Below are 18,305 nucleotides of genomic sequence, written 5' to 3' on the forward strand. Positions count from 1 at the left end.
ATGTATAATATAGAAATTATGATTGTGTATTTGTTATTAGTAGATACTAGTAAATTTTTAAAACAGCAAAAGCTATAGAAGCCATTTTTATATATAAGATTCGATTGGTGTTCATATTAGTTTCTGTTTTATTTAGACAAAGCAAAAAAAAAAACATTAATTTTTTTTAGTTCAACAAACATACGAAATAATTTTTACAGGCAATACAATGTCAGCTAGTTCATAAAATATATAAGTATTTAAATTTATTAATTTATATTTTTGATGTAGTGTAAAATTATTTAATAGTAATCCTGGTTTATTTTTAAATACAAATAACCAATAATCGATTATTGATTTATCTCATCAAAACATATTTTGTGATGGGCAATCAAATGAACCATATATATCAAACAAATATTATAATTAATGATGGTTATATATCATGTAAACAATATTTTAACTAAATACGGCGTCTTACTCACATTAACACTGCAGATACTTGGTATATGGCTTTATTCTACCCTTGTAAACACTCAATTATAATTTATAATACTCGTATTATGCATTTTGTGTAATGTATATTATATTATTGAGTTCACGTCATAATTAGAACTATTTTGTTTCATTTTACTAATTTATTAAGTAGATCCCTATTGAGTGATAGTAGGTAGTAAATATAATAATAATCTTATAATGAAAAATTATATTATTAAAAATAGTAATATTTTTACAGGGAGATAAAAAAAAGTTTTAGCGGAATGTCCTCCTTACAGTGTATATAATCTCCCTATAAAAATGGAGCCAGAAGCCCCAAATTCATACTACTTAAGTATGACATATTTCTGTAACTAGCTTTAATTTAAAAAGGTATGTTTTTAAGTAGTGAATAGGATATTTTTTTTTTAATTAAAAAAAAAAAAAAAATTAAAAAAAATTAATTTTAAATACAAACAATTTTTCGCTTATCAATATTAATGTTTATCTACTGAGAATCTTGACAATTAAATACAAATAAAATGAGGTTTTTGTTTTCAGTCGAAACGTGGTCCAATGAAATGGTATATAATTATATATGAAATATAATATTGTATTGTTAATCATTAATAATTAACGTATATTTGTTCGACTTTGATCGTTAAAACGCCGATAAAACAAAATACGATTACAGAAACATATCGGAATAGGAGATGGACGATTTTATTATGAGATATCCAAAAAATAGCGTTTACTTTGTATTTCTATACGATATCGAAATCACATCAGTGTACTGACATTGATTTAGAGCTTATATTATATAGAATAATTTGATCGGTATCCATATGAGAGATATCTTTTATATAACATATATATTGTCACGCACGAGTCGGATAAGTTCGACGTTATAATAATGGGTCGGAAATGGTAATTTTCAAACAAATGGTGTTTACTGTCTATTGAGACAAATGCGTGTGTCTTCTGTGAGAATAGTGTCTGTGGAAGACGTAGGTACTCGGCATTGTGCGAATTATGAAATGTATATAATATATATGCGCGCTCGAGTTGACACGCGCAGCTATCTGACATGCAGTTTCGCATGTGATTAAATTATACGTCATTTGTTTACTATAGAATCGCAAGAAATACTAGAGCTACCGAAGCTCGCTATTTTTTCAGTTAATCGTATGATCACGATAAAAAACCCTTCATTCAATATTTCACATATTTAAAAGTGGTTTAATACATAAGTATAGACTTATTAAAATAAAACATTAACTTATAAACAAAAAAAAAAACAACATGGATTTAAAGGGTACTAAGCAAATTGATACCTCCCTAATTTTTACTTAAGCTATTATACTATTATAATTATATATATATATATATATATATATAATATATTACAGTTCACTAAATAATTTTTAAATATGTTTTAAGAGCATTTGGAACAAAGTCGGAGATAGGTATGTAAAATAGTTGAATGGTGAATTCGAATCTGTTTTCAGAATCCTTATTGTAGAATCTTTAAGGATAAAAAAAAATATTGTATATTTATTTTACCCTGACCGTTTTATGTATTTTCTTAAAATTAAGGCAAATGATAATATAAAACGGCTCAAAAAAAAAAAAAAATCCTATCTAAATTTTACCTAAAACAATTTTACAATAAGGTTAAACGTGATAAATATTTTTATGTGTATTTGAGTTTAAATGTTGACGATATTGTATAAATATATATATATGTAAAATAACATATAATACTCTTCATAAAATTTTAGTTTTCGTTTTTAGTTCAAAAAGGATTAATCTTAGAAACTTGAAACAGTTGAAACATTCCAATGTTATTTAAATTTATTTAAAACTAAATTAAATTACAATTTCAAAATCCTCAGACTAAATTTATGCTACTTATAGGCTATGTATTAATGGTTGAAAACGTAATACGAGATCCCATATTATATGTTATTCTTTTAGTTTTAAAAATACTTAAAATACATTTTGTGCATAATTTTTTTTTACAATAAATTTTTCTCTTTGGTAAATTATATAATTATTGTTTATTATAATTAATTCAATACATTTTAAATTTAATACATAACATATTATATAAATACAACAAGTATCATACATAAATACATTTTGTTGGCAGTTGTTTTAACTGAACTGCTCTGTGGTATAAGAAATATTGAGTCAATGAGGTGTAAAACGGACAAACTCACAAACTAAAAACATAAAAGGATCTTTTATTTCATTGAAATATTTCAAAAAGAGTGAAAATTTCAAGTAAAATAGTTCAAATTTAGAACCCTAAATATATATTATTATATCTTTATTTTTATCAAAGTACTATAATATGTCTATATATGTATAGGTAAAAAACAAATTTAAAGAAGTTATAGACAATAAATTATATTAATAGTATATTAGTATACATAGTTTTATTAAATCTAAATTACAAAATTGATTGATACAACGCATTAGAAATCTGTAATATTAAAAATTTTCAAAGTAAGCTCTAATTAATAATCCAAAAATATGGAAAAGGAATATTGGGTATTGGTTAGTGTTAAATAAAAATATATCTCCTTATAAATGTGTATATATATTTACTGTATTTGTATTCGTTGTAAATAATATTTATGAGTTTACAACAAAAAAAATTGACTATTGCTATTAAAACGATCATTCACCAAAAATACAAATGTTTGAAAAAATTACTAAAAAAAAAAATTATATTATTTTGAAAAAAAAACTCGCAGTAATAATAAGTTATACTATTAATAATGAAAACTTCAAAATGTAAACACTTTAATGTTTGATAATTAAATAATACTCAATTAGTTATGTCAAACATATTTTGAATAAACACAGTACCAAAAAATAAACGCATTATTAAAATCTAAAAAACATAATTTTATGATATAGGTATAAAAAAAAAAAAAAATTTATTTGAATGGTTCATGACAATTATTGCTTATTAATTATTATTAAGTTATATAATATTATGCATTTAACATTATTTGCTACGTAATTTATTACTTTTGATGTATTATTAATAATATTGTGTTTTGAACGTATATTAAAAATGAATTATTATATAAAATAAGTAAAATGAAAGAACATTTTTTGACGAAATTATTTTCTTAAATTGCGTAATTTTATTTTACTAATTGTTTTGTATTCTTTTAAAATGTATTTTATAAATAATTTTATTTGTGTAAGGTATAAGATATAAAATATCAGTCCACAACAATAATATCTAAATCACGCCACGTCCGACTCATAATACTATAATCACGCCACGTCCATCCCACTTCTATCAATCCTCGCGAGATTAGCGTATAAAAAGGCGCTCGAGATTTTGATTTCGGCATAACGCATTTTTTGTGCAAATCTATTCTTTGGTGAGTAAAATGTGATTTATGAATAATAATGGTTCAGCCGAATCGTCCATTAATTTTTATTTTTTACTTTCAGTCTTCACTCTATTTTTCTTCACGAAAACCAACCAAAACCAAAAATGGGCGCTGAAAAAGTATCCATGAACATCGTTGTCGTCGGACAAGTCCAATCTGCCAAGGCCGTCAAAATCGTCGCCAAGGCCGCCACAGCCACCAGCCAATCGATGGTGAGTACTTACTTAATTTTACGAGCTACCTATCTATGATCAATTTTGTTTTTAATGATTAAGGTAGTGATCTATATATTTATTTTACTGATTCTATTAGTAATACACATTATTGATATATTAACTATATATCTACGTAATAACGTTAAATCTTAAATACCGATTCAATAATTAGAGATAGAAAATATAAGTAAATATAACAAACAATATCATCAAATATTTTTCCTATTGAAGCATGTATAAATAAAACATAAAAATCAATACCTACTACACACCTATTACGCCTAATAAAGTTGAGTTCCACTATCAAGATAAGATTAAAATTACTTCGATAAAAATAATTAATAATAGACTTATTTTATCAAATGTATTAGAGAAATGTTCTCACTTATAATTATGTTTTTTTAATAAGTGTTATCAAATATAAGTCAGTTTTAAAAAAAAATACGGTTGTTTTAGTCTGTAAGCTATAAACTATAGTTACTACAAAGTAAAAGTTTTTTTAATAACGTAAGTCTACTTTAAAGCTTAAATCATTATAATATTAATTATAGTCGGATAGATGTTTTGACATAAAAAAATACCAGCTTGTGAGGAGCCTTAAACTGAAAAATATATTAATTTTTTAAACACTTTTTAATAAAGAAAATGTGTAAACGACTTAGTATAATTAGTTACAAACGTCGTCTATTGAATAATTAAGCATAGTATTCTAATTAAATTCATAATCCTTTAATTAATAAATCCAAAATTGAATGTACTTAGAACTTGATATACGTATATTATGTATATAATATTTTCTTTATTAATACATTCTCAGCAAGAAGGCCATTGGGAGTATGATAAGTGACATATAATATTTAAATTATGCTGTTTTGTTTAAAAATAATAAAATAAAAAATAGTGATAAATATTACAAATAATCGATATGAGTAGTATTAGATTAATTCTCTAATCCCCAAACGGTAGTTATACTAAAATATATATAAATTAATAAAATACTAAAAACGAATTTATATGTATAATATTCATTACTTATTAGTCATTATAAATTATTTTAACTATTATATTTTATTTATTAAATCATATAAAAGTTAGTAAAACAAATTGTATAATGTTTTAATTTATAAAAATGTTAAATATTTAATTATAATCAATAATTTATTGTATTATAAGAACAATGAAAATTAATTAACTAACTGTATAAATTATTTTTGTTTCAGATCTGTTAATTAATGTAGTTCATCCATCACAAACTCAAAAATGCCATAATCCAAACAATACGTGTAATTGATAAATCATATGTATTGACATTGCTAAATAAAACAGACTCTTCCGTTAATCATTCGTTTTCTATTTATTTATTTTATTTATACTATTATTATAGTTATCTATTAGTTAAATATCACTAGATGCACAATAAATCAGTACTATATTAGTATAAATATGAAATAGTAGAAAAGATCTCCCGACCTTCATGTCATCTGTGTACAGTGTCTTAAAATAATAATCATTATTGAAAACACTCAATAAATATTTTAGATTAAAATCAACAATAGTACCTACAATAATTAATGTAACGCTTTGTTATTAAAATGGTGAAAGTATACTATCTTTAAGGATATAAAAATGAAAAATAAATAAAGCAAGAAAACATAATATATTAGAAAAAACAAATATATTGGGTGATTATATTATCAAACAGCACTCATTATTTCACTATATATTAGTATTTAACTTTTTTGAACATACATTTTTAATTTTATATTTTGAAGCACAATATTTTTCAGAGTATTTCTATAAATTAAAATCAATAAAATCGAATTTCAATTTTTATACATTTTTTTTTTTAAATACTCTAACATTCTGCTTCAGAATATTAAATTAAAATTATATACAATCATTCTAAAAAATAAAATAATAAACAATTTAAAAATACAATAAAAAATGTTTTTTTTATTTTGACTGGAAATTATATAACAAAAATATTTCCAAAAACGTTAATTGATTTTGAAATAATGAATGCTATTCCTTAAAATCATTATCTTGTATTCTACATTTTTTTTAAAATGTATTGTATGTCTAATTCGAGCAAATATTATTATAGATATTTAGTAACGCATGTTTATTGTATTTGTTTCTATGTAAATAATTATTATTTCTTTTCAATATTCTTTTACAATAACAACGATTTTGTTGCATTAAAATATAAATAAAACTAACAAAATGGATATCTGTGTTGACCCTTTCCCGATAGTAAATATCTTTAACCTCGATTATTTGTTTCCAAAATGTTTACAGTGCGTGAAAAACGCTTACCACGATTGCGAAAGGCTGTGCAAGTACATCGAACAGATAATACAATTATCCACCCACTGTAGTTTAGTAAGTCGTGTTTCTGTTAGTTTAATATTGTCATAGAGTTGTACATGTATTGTACACAAATACGCTATTAGAATTTGTCATTGTAACTATTTAGTGCATAATTAACAATCGTATTTTCAAATCAATAAAATAAAATATAAAACATTTGCCGTAAAACGAATACACAACTTCAACACTTTTAAAAGGAATAACTAACGATGTAAATATTTGACTCAATTACGGTTTTTTTTATGTAAGGGACCAAATACATTAAAAAAATACTTTATTAACTAGTTTAACCGGCAATTAAATTTTAAAATCCTGTCCGATTTAAATAAATTATACAGAATTTGAGCCATGTGTCTGCGATCAATTGATTTTTATTTAGTTCTATTTAAATATTTACTTATTCACAGTAATTTTAAATGATGTACTTTCTAATGACATGTAATACCTTTGCTTTGGAATCGAACTGTATACATGCATAAAAATTCTCAAAATATTATATTTAAAATTGAGTTTTAATAATTATTTGTATAAATATCAATGTTTATCTACTATATTATAAAAATGAATTTTTATGGCTTATACTCGATCAAATCCTAGTCGCAATAAGTTATTACGGCTGTCAGATATGGTAGTATATAAGGCAATAAAATTACAAGTTATTATAGGAACGATAAATTACGTTAAGTCCTCCAACCTATACAGTGTATACGTACATAACCCTAATCAACGAAAAGCCGATGCTGCGAGTTTTCAGCCTGTGTGCAATGATCGACGACGGGTAAAGCGAAAGAATACCAATAGTAATAATATTATTGTTAGTTTACAGTTGCAGACCGATTGTTTTCGTGCGTTAATGTTGCATAAGACGACCAACGCGGTGCGGCATTATCCGCGAGACGATTAATTCATAGAAAGTTTTAATACCTGACTAACGACCGTATACCGTATCTAGAATAAAAATATTATGTGTCTAACTACCTAGTTATATTACTGTACGAAGTTTTTTTTTTTTTAGAAATTAAGACCAGTATAGGTATCGTAATCATACACACACACATACACACACGCACGGACGTGTGCGCGTATTTAATATTGAAGTTTGTTAGTTGTAATAATATTTTTTTAAGAATTAAGCCCTAATATATTATAATAATATAGCGTTGTGTGTATAATTTTATTCTGTGTGTATATATTATGTATGTAGTCGCTCGACCATTTATTTTATGCGAACGAGATAATCGAGTATTTGGCCGAAAACTTTTCGACCGAACCGAAATATAAGCATTATCTCGAAGGGATGTTGACATTGTGCTTGATGCCGCCGACTCTGAACTTTGTGATGGAATGTTCGAATAACTTACCGATATTAATACGGTTCTACAACGTAATGGGTGATAAAATATAATATTACTATATAATTATTTTTTTTTTTTGTTTTTGAAGTCGATATGAAAATATTATCGACCTAAATTAAAATTAAAATTTCGATATACGGTGACGTAAACGTGTATGAACTATATTCATAGGTGCACACAAGGGTAGGGGTATAATTGAAGACGATTATAGCACCCACATATCAAATAAATAATCATTCTTAGTATGCATTTTAAATTTGTATTTAATTTTTTTTCTATATTCATATTGACTGACTTGCTTTTAAAATCTACATATTTATAAAAAAAATCACAATTTCAACAATTTTTTATCTATAATTTATGTTATCATAATATTGTATTATTGTAATTTATTATCACAATTGTTATTGATTAATAAATAAGTTATTTATAATAGTTATTAAAATTTAATTTTTAATTTATTTTTTAGTTATTTATATTTATTTATTTTTGTATTTAAATCCGTATGTCTAATCAAATTACCATAGATGAATTATATGCACGGGGAATGTCAAATATTTTAGCATTGGTTAACTTTAAGCCCGATGGGCGCCCGTGCATATACTTTTAAGTTCTATGTATGCCTAATATGAAATAAATAAATTTCATAAAAAAAAAATAATAAAAATGATGATTCTGTTGGGTATTAAACTGAAGCCAAATGTATTTGGCTGGTCCACGCGCATGACGAACTCAATATTCTTTTGTTCGGCGTAATCCAATCGTCTGTACTCAGGCGCCAAATCGTGCCGGAAAACTCTGTCGGTTTGCATTGCTGTCACGAAGCCGTAGGAATGAGTGATTTACCGAAAACATTGATGGAACTCATCGGAAATGTCACGAGCCAAACATTTCTTGACGATTTATTGAAACTTTCATATAACATCGCGACTTTGTCCGATCAATCTGGTAAATAGCAAATACAATATTATAGTCATCGATTGAAAAACTAATAACTTTTCCGAGACAACTGTGTATACATATTATAAGCTATATTATATTATACATTTATTTTGGATATTATTGAACCGCGGTGGATTTTTTATAGAAAAAAAAATATTATAATTTATAACAAATGGGGTCGTATTTTTTCTTGGGACGATAAATAATTTTCTGCTATTAACACGGTTTTTCCAGAAATCGCGTTTCAAGAGTACTCACGATATAATTACAGGATACTTTATATTTCATTAGATTTATATTTTTATTAGTAATTTTTTTAATTCGGTAAGTTGCCTTAATTTATAACGTAGTCTATATATAATAGTGTGAATATATTCATATCGTTGGTTTATAAACAGTTTACAATTATTATAATAAATATTTTAAATAAAGTTAGTACCTAAGCACAATTTAGGTATGAAAATCCTTAAATAAAATTTAAAAAATTTAATAATTCAAATATACTTATGTATTAATTTTTAAAATATGGTTATTTTTACAAATTAATCATGATTATATCATTTCAAGGTTTTTCAATAGTATTAGGATTATTTCAGTGCAATATTTGTTTTTGTTCTCAGACCCATTCATACATTAAACGCACTCATATAAAATCGTTTTATTTATGACTTGAGAAATATTAGAGTAAAGTTTTCTATATAAAAAACTATAGACGATAATATTTTTATGGGTTTGACATATCGGTTTTATATATTATTATTATTTGACTTTAAAAATAAAAACACGATTTCTTACATTTAAACAAACATTAAATTGTTTTAAGACAATATTGATGCAAATCGATATTTCATATACTAAAAAATATTATTCTCAGTAACTTTAAACATTAATAAAAGCTGATTACTGAAATACACAAAAAACAAATATTCTGCGTGAATGCGTTTTGTTTATGTTGCGCGGGGGTCAGATAGTTTTTCTGCAAACAGTGCACTGATATCCTCTTAAAAAACAGTAAGCATTGTAAACAAAACCACTTCATTAAAGATTAATTTTTAAATTTATCTTAATTCAAAGGTTCATATCGTTTATAAGAACATTTTATTCAGCTAAACATTATTAAATTATATGGTTTTCTTCATCTAGCGCTAAACATGATACAATCCGACGGTGTACGAATACTGATCGATACGTTAAAACCAAATTTTCTTTGGATGCCATTGGTGTCATTCGAACGTTTTAATGTATGCGAATTTGTGATTATGCTGTTGAACCGGATGTTTTCTGTCTGGAGCTTGCAATCGAGTGCAAGTAGTACTTGTATTCAACCGGCACCAGTTACTCGCAACACATTGGAGTGAGTTTTTTTTTTTATTCGACTACTTGACGGCCACGAGGATATTGTTCATAGCTTATAGATCGTTTGTATTCCATACAGAACCGTACTTTGCAATATAAAAATCGAAACTGAGAGAAACGACGAGAATAGTATGAAATTCAGAAATGATTTTTGCTACATACTCGGCGAGATTGTAGATCATTGTTTTATCGATGAAAATGAATATTCCGTCGATATTGTTACGGGTACTCGTACATACTATATTATACAAAACTAATACCTAAGTATTGAGCTATAATAATTGAACAGCGTGAAATAAATTTGGTTTTAATCTTTTAAAGACATAGTCATGTTATGCGTTTGGCCGGAAATCATACATATTTCACATTGGTTAGAAGATGTCGAATTTTACCCAGTCAATGAAAATTTTGTATATAAAAGTATCATGTTAGATATTATAAATAAAATGTTTATAAATTTATCTTCAAAAATCAAGGTGACTTATAATTATTATATAATTTAGGAATATTGTAATTATTTATATTTTATAAGAATCGTACGGTTATGTATTTAAATTTTTTGATTTGAAATTCGTTTTTTAGTTTCAACAACTCAACACGTTTTTGATAAAACAATTTATAACGCTCGTGAATTTTAAGTATTCGAAAAATATTTATGGCGATAATTTACATACCATTTTAAATCGGTCGTTGTTAAATTTACCATATTTATTATTGAACTCTGTCGATAGTTTGATAAAAACTGAATGCTGCAATGAGTTAAGTATTTTTTATTTTTTTATTTTTATTAGTATAACATTACGATCATATTATATTATAATATTACTCGGTGATCTTATTAACACGTTGTAATTAATACTCATTTATTTGAAAATAATTATCATTTTTGACATATTTGAAGTCCTTATACATTTCTAAAAATAAATATAAATCTGAAATAAACTATAGTATATTATATTCCAAAAAGAGAACATTTTTCTTAAAAACTTAAAAATTAATATAAACATATAATAATAAAAGTATAGTTTATTTTTAAAAAATGTTTCTAATATTTTTTGTGATATTTATGGGTGTTTACTGTTGTAAGAATAACACTTGGCCATGAAAATATTATAATGAAAATATTATTTTCATTACATTCAGATTACTAGCTTTGATTAAGTCATTGAAGTATCAAAACAATTATTCCTGCACGATGGTCAATGCTATAATTTGCATAGGAATCGTTTCAAATGACGATTACGATATACTTAGGAAGTTTAAGGCATTCAAAGCAGACTTATTGATCAATTGTAATCGTAGTGGTTTTGTGCATATATAAGTATGGAGACATTAAGTCACGCATGTTATTTTATTCTTGCAGCTATAATATTGGATACGTTGAAAACCCAAAATTTTAATTTTCAAGACATTCGTCTGTACGGATTAAATACATTGAACGTTTTTTTCCGAGAGAATCAACAAAATCCCGAAGCTCAACCGATGGTTTTTAATATGGTATCGAGTATGCTCAAAATGTACTTTGACGAAAATGCCGCCAGAAACATTAATCAAAAGTACGTTTATCGTTGTATTTATTTAATATTTGGTTTGTCGCATGTATGTAATAATATTATAAACCGACTGAGTCACGCATGGCATGAAACGGTATTTTCAGTATTTTGTTGGATCTGTTGCATTTCATTAAAAACGCTATAATTTGTTACAATGACCAAGTTGAACTGTTTATCAAAGCTAGAGGAATAGAACACATATTGAACGCCTTAACCGTGAGTACTTACTCATCTGTGTCGTTATGAATTGTTGTCTAAATCATATAATATATTAAATTTACATATCAAAATTAAAACGTCGTGTTTAAAGTGGGGTGGAGGGTAGGCAACTGTTGATCTTTCTACAAATTGTCAGGCAGATATTTATAATATTATTATTTACTTAACAAGATGGATGGTTTTTTTTTAATATTTAAAAGAAATAGAAATTAAATAGAAATATATAAACAGTTTTATTAATATTATATGTACGCAGAAAAATTTTTTTTTTAATTTTTATTTATATGAAAGCGGTAAATCACATTATACTCGAATGATCAATGTGCACAAAGAAAAATAATGTACAGTACTCACTTGATTTTTAGATTTCAAAATATCCCATGCAGCTAGTAATGCTGTCGACACTCGTGGATTTGGTTGTATTCAAATCAGCCAAATGTCGTATTAAGAAGTGGAAATCCACCAAGACAGGAAAAGGTTATTTGGAATTGGTGTGCGAGATTTGGAGACGAGAATTAGTCCGGTTTAACTTCATAGGTCGAGGCTAAGAATACATAATATAATCATGTAGATTGTATAATAATGTTCATTCCTACACGAAAACTATGTTAGGAAACGATACCAATAAATTCAATTTTATTTTTACTTTCATTAATACATAAAACAATCACATTAATAATATCACTAATCACTTTCGACCTCCATCACTGATGACTTTTTATAAGTACTTCGATATGTTGTTGTCATCGGAAAACCGTTACGGCGTTCATTAAGCCAGGTTCACTGCTGTCGTGATTTCGTCTGTCATGTCGTACGCCTTTTATCGTATTCCGAATGCAAGTGTGATATCATTCACTAGGTAACCATGATATACCGGAAAATTTGCAGAGTTTGGTCACGACACGACAAAACAAACTATGTATAACTGCGAACCTAGTTCTACAACCATTAAAACGTTATTTCACCTGGTATTCTTGTTTCTCAAAAATGTTTTATTATTATTGATTATCTTCTACTCTCACACTTTTTACAGTTATACAATTCACAAAAAATACATTAAAAATCGATATATCAACTAAAAGATCAATAACGTTATCACGACTGTTGTTACAGATGACGAATTCATATTCCAGGAGCAACGGGACGCTACCACGGCGACAAACTTAGCCAGCCTCTGCAGTCCGACAGTGGAGTCCATGTTCCTGTGCGCTCAGCCGAAGATTTATTTGCTCGTGCAATTGGTCGAGTTTGCCGGGTTGGAAAATTCTCGGCTGCACGAAAGGTCCCGGGACGAGCCCGACAACGATATCGAGGAAAGCACGATTCGGGCTTGTGGTCTGGTGTCCGGTCTCCAGGATAAAGCCATCGTGGCGCACATTTATCACTATTATTCGTTGAAAGTCGGAGAGGTCTGGAACGAAAACTATATCGTCGCGACCACCGGTAACGTCGACGGCGTGGAGTTGTCACCCGCCATATCGCAGTCAGCCGATGCCATGGCAGTCCGGCAAGCGTACTTAATCGCGTTGATCACAATGATCAAAAGTCGTGTCACTGAACTGCACGTGGGCAAGTCGGTAAGTCATAGATGTTACAATATTTTTGTGCAATAAATTGGTTGTTTGTGACTCAATAGTTTAAAAGTTATGGTTAAGGTAAGCAGCAGCTTAACTATTATGTATTTATTTTTTATTAAACTTTTTTTAAATTTTTTTTTCTAATATTTACTTAACCATGAGTCACTTCCAATAAAATCAAAGTTATATTTATTTATAAATAATTAAACAATAATTAACATAATACAATTATTTTTTTCCATTCATAATATACCATATGAAATCAAATATGTAATTCTTAAATTTACTTGTTTCAACTAGCTAAAATTTTTAAATAAAAATTATACATTTTTGATAAACATAATTTATTTTAAACAATCTGTTAGCTATTTAATATTAAAAAAAAAAAAAAAAATCAAATCAATAAGTTTATCGTCTGATTATAAATATTATATTACTGAGTTAAAAAAAGTAAACTACTAACATTAAAATTTTTAATATTTTTATATCAACTAAAAGTCGGTTAAAAAATATTATTAACTTTCCTAATCTTAGAGTTTTGTGTTATTTTATTTATTTTTTTTACCTTTCGCAATATTATACTTTTCACGTTCGACTTATACTTCGATAGATAACCATAATAAGGGATAATGGCGTTTTTTTTTTAACAATTTTGGACTTGACATTTTCTAAAAATAACTTATGCTTAGTATTACATTTTAAATTAGAGGGAATTTTGTTATTCCAAGTTTCTCCCTATTTATGCTAATGAAGAAGCTACTTCCGTTGCAATATTTATACACCATACTGTTAAACAAATTGAATGCCAAACGTATTTGCCATACGTAGAAGAAAAGATTTCCTACATGCTATTTCAATTGTTAATTTCATTTATAAGAATATTTAACGTTATAATAATATAAATTATAATATAATGTAATACTTAACCGTACATATTATAACCTTGTAATTTTAATTATATTAAAATAATTATTGTTATTTAAAATGCTTGGCTCACGGTTGCTGACAATTACCTAAATAATAATAATAATGATTATTATTGAATATTATCGTTACACAATTATAATAATAATTACTGCTCGATTAAATAGTAGTATGAACCGTATTATTGTTTTGAAAAAAAATACAGATTAAATCTTATGAATAATATTTATTGGTTGTTTTATTTCAGGAAATCGAACTAGAAAAAAAACTGTACGAAGAAATAAGACATTATAATAATTTTAAAGCTCACTATAATGGCACGTGTGTGACACGAAATGCACTCACATAATTTATAATGTAAAGGAAAGTTCAGTGACTTATTAAAGTTATAAACAGTGCTTATTATATCTGGTAAATTATTAAAAATAATAATTAAGTTTACATATTGTTTACATAATATAATTAACTATATAATATAATCTGATTTATTTCTAGAAGAATATCTATTGCACGTAAATTATACGGTTTATGTTAATTGTTATTATTTTCAAAGTGTTATTTTAGTAATTCATATTATTAAGAATACTTTCGTAGTCGTTAAGTCGCTTAAAACAATATAAATCTGTAAAATGATTTATATGAAATATAAAATATATAATGCGTAGCACACACTTGTAACATAGGTATTTTCACATTTGAAATAAAGTTCCATATTGTATTCATAATTTCAAAACGTCTTTAGATTAATAATTTTGATAATAACCTAAATTTATAATATTTATAATTTAATTACAAGTCTGTGCGCCTGCGATAATGTCTAATGTTTTATCTAATTTTTAGTTGAGACATTGTAGAATACTAGTATATTTGAAATTATAGTAAAAATGTATACGATATAATATGGCAAAACATGCAAATATAATTAATAAGATAATTTTTATAATAATTTATAAGTTAAGCCACGTATTTTAAAATAGTATACAAGGTTAATATAAGACTTGCAAAATATTATCAGATTATTATAAACATAGGTTTGGATAATTTTGATAAAGTTTATCTTTAATTTCTTCCGATGATGTTATATTTAAATTATTGATTTTATTGAATTTTTATTGTTTAGTTTTTTAAAAAGTTTTGAGTTTGATTTTTTCGCAATGTTTTCTCAATTTATTGCTATAGTTAATGCAATATTTTTTTTATATACCAAAACGTTTTATGATAAGAATTTTTTTTTTGAAAATATGAACACATATACGATAATATAATATATTAAAAACATTTATTATGTATTTAAAGTCAGTCAATAACTATCGGTTATTAACAATATTGAAAATATAAAAACAAAATTGAAATAATTATCTAAGAACATACAAATATGTGTATACACAATATACACGGTAAAATATAAATCTAAGCATATCCGTCGTCAGTGCAGTGTAGTTCTGCAGGGTAGGCGAATCATTCGAGTGTTTTATTTCTTGTAATCGAAACCGTGGGCACCATGTCCGTACGATGATAGACCTAGGCTACTGTGTCCCAAAGAACCACTGTACAGGCTACCTGCACCGTATGAAGATGCACCGTAACTGATGGCAGAAGATCCTAGTCCGTAACCGATTGATGGGCTGGCGTGACCGATTCCATAACCGGAACCGTAACCAATTGCGGAAGATGCAAGTCCGGTGCTATAGCTGGAAGCGACTAATGGTGCTGCGTGGTGGACGGCGGGCACGATGACTGGAGAAGCTACTGGTACGGGAATTTGTTTGACTACTGGAACTGCGTACGGTTTGGACACTGGAACTGGAACGTCACGGACAACTGGGACTGGGTAAGGCGATGGCACTGGGTGAGGAACGGGCCTGTCGACTGCGTATGGGACGGGCCTTTCGACTGGGACTGGATATGGGGCTGGCACATGGACTGGGTATGGTTTGTCAACCGGGTAGGGCACCGCATGTGGTACGGGGACGGGGACGTCATGGGTTACTGGCACTGGGTATGGGGCGGACACCGGTTGTGCGTGTTTGTTGATGATATGCACTTCCTTGGAGATTGGAACGATGGGGCCGGTGGTTGGTAATGGAGCGGCAGCGGCAGCGGAGTATCCTAGACTGGAACCGTAGCCCAGACCGGAACCGTAGCCCAAACCAGATCCGTAGCCGAGACCAGAACCGTAGCCAAGACCGGAGCTATAGCCGAGCCCGGAACCGTATTTCAAACCGGAGCTGTAGCCCAAACCAGATCCGTAGCTGAGACCAGAGCCGTAGCCAAGACCGGAGCTATAGCCGAGCCCGGAACCGTATTTCAAACCGGAGCTGTAGCCCAAACCAGATCCGTAGCTGAGACCAGAGCCGTAGCCAAGACCGGAGCTATAGCCCAGTCCGGAACCGTATTTCAAACCGGAGCTGTAGCCCAAACCAGATCCGTAGCTGAGGCCAGAGCTGTAGCCGAGACCGGAAAGTCCTGATCCGAATTCTCCTAAACTTCTCTTTTCGTGTTTCGCCGATTTCTTTTCGTTACTGGACGCGTCGGCCCGGACGAGGGCTACGACTGCCAAAGTGACTAGAGCTGTTGCCTGTAAACACCACAAGTCGCAAACGTTTAAAATCACATTCAAAATGATTAGAGAATAATATTATTAGTTAATCGCCATCACGAATTTTAAGTGTTGTACTTACGAATTTCATGTTTAGTGTTGATTATTGGAAGTGATCCCGTTGAATGATGATTATTGGACACGGTCGGTGGACTATATATACAAGTCTGCAGACATGCGTACCATCCTCCCCACCACGTTATTTGTGTACAAATTGATGAATCCAGTCAGTCGAACCCGTACTGGTTTATTGTGTCACATATTCTATATAATAATATTACCTATATATTACACGGCAACGAGAATCTATAGTAATATTGTGCGCGTGTATAAATATTATATTAAACAAGTTGCTCGTCGCGAATGACAAAATCTGGAATATTATTATTATCGCATCCGCGGTTGTCGTCGTCCTCGGATCACGTAATTCAACTATGTAGGTAAACTGTTGAATCATTTTATAATAACTCGCATATATACGTATTATACAGACTAGTTATAATTTGGACTTTGACACAGTGTCGGTGTGGATTATTCGAAAGTCTAAATGCATAGAATACGTATAGGTATACACTATCTTAATATAGACACCGACGATTGCGATTTTTTTACACAATATTTTTTATATAGGTAACTGAATTTTTTTTTGTATATATTTTTATGTTGCCGTAAATTAATATGAGATTATTGCCAACACAATATATGTAAATTTTTTTTTGAATAACGTTTCTGCCCTAACGTACAATATTGCGATCATTAGTCGGTCGCACGTGTGTTGTAAACATGTGACATTTAAATGTCGCGTACGGGATATATTATGTTGTAAATAAGGTTTTATAAATAATTTAAAAAGTTACTTTTGCGAAATCGTACGCCGTGTAAAGCGTTCAACGATTTTTCGAGTTTTTCGACATCATTAGAGTTTTCAAGTAATGTACCACATCGCACCGAGTTGATGCCAAACATTAAATAAAAGAAACACAAAGTTTCCGTTTAAAGGACGATTGGAAAAGAAAATTAATAATCAATAAATACCGTAAATGGCTGATCGACTTATATATAGTACCACCTCTGTAGTCAAATAGATAATTGCGCCGCAGTAAATACGAAAATAACTGTATAATATATAGTGTTATTATCCCAAAAATTATAAAATTATTCTACTTATGAAAAATAATGTAAACATTTGTTGATCTGAAAAGAAAAAGGAAAAAGTTGGAGTTATTGTAAAATTTGAGATGGTGAGTTTTAATTGCAATTCTAATTCTACGGGGACTAAAATTTAACGAAAAATTCGAAATATTAATATTCGATATAATA

General features: G+C 28.1%; 2 protein-coding genes and 1 long non-coding RNA gene across 3 annotated transcripts; 2 read left to right on the forward strand and 1 right to left on the reverse strand.

The window, feature by feature from the left end:
* The first annotated feature begins 3,725 nt into the window (after positions 1 to 3,725).
* LOC132918186 (uncharacterized) lies at positions 3,726 to 5,429 on the forward strand. Its single transcript, XR_009660409.1, has 3 exons — positions 3,726 to 3,863; positions 3,937 to 4,087; positions 5,311 to 5,429. It is a non-coding gene; the product is annotated as an uncharacterized LOC132918186 (long non-coding RNA).
* Positions 5,430 to 11,595: 6,166 nt separating this feature from the next.
* On the forward strand, positions 11,596 to 13,498 carry LOC132918524 (uncharacterized). Its single transcript, XM_060979788.1, has 4 exons — positions 11,596 to 11,669; positions 11,771 to 11,882; positions 12,251 to 12,422; positions 12,999 to 13,498. Exons 1-4 carry the CDS (start codon positions 11,596 to 11,598, stop codon positions 13,496 to 13,498), a joined length of 858 nt encoding a protein of 285 aa, XP_060835771.1.
* Positions 13,499 to 15,648: 2,150 nt separating this feature from the next.
* LOC132932058 (zinc finger protein 512B-like) lies at positions 15,649 to 17,224 on the reverse strand. The gene is made up of 2 exons (XM_060998249.1): positions 17,068 to 17,224; positions 15,649 to 16,964 (listed from the first exon to the last, which is right to left on the reverse strand). The coding sequence occupies exons 1-2, from the start codon at positions 17,074 to 17,076 to the stop codon at positions 15,858 to 15,860; spliced, it is 1,116 nt and encodes a 371-aa protein (XP_060854232.1). The 5' UTR covers positions 17,077 to 17,224; the 3' UTR covers positions 15,649 to 15,857.
* Positions 17,225 to 18,305: the final 1,081 nt, after the last annotated feature.

Source organism: Rhopalosiphum padi, chromosome 1 (assembly GCF_020882245.1).
Source record: "Rhopalosiphum padi isolate XX-2018 chromosome 1, ASM2088224v1, whole genome shotgun sequence".
Lineage (NCBI taxonomy): Eukaryota > Metazoa > Arthropoda > Insecta > Hemiptera > Aphididae > Rhopalosiphum > Rhopalosiphum padi.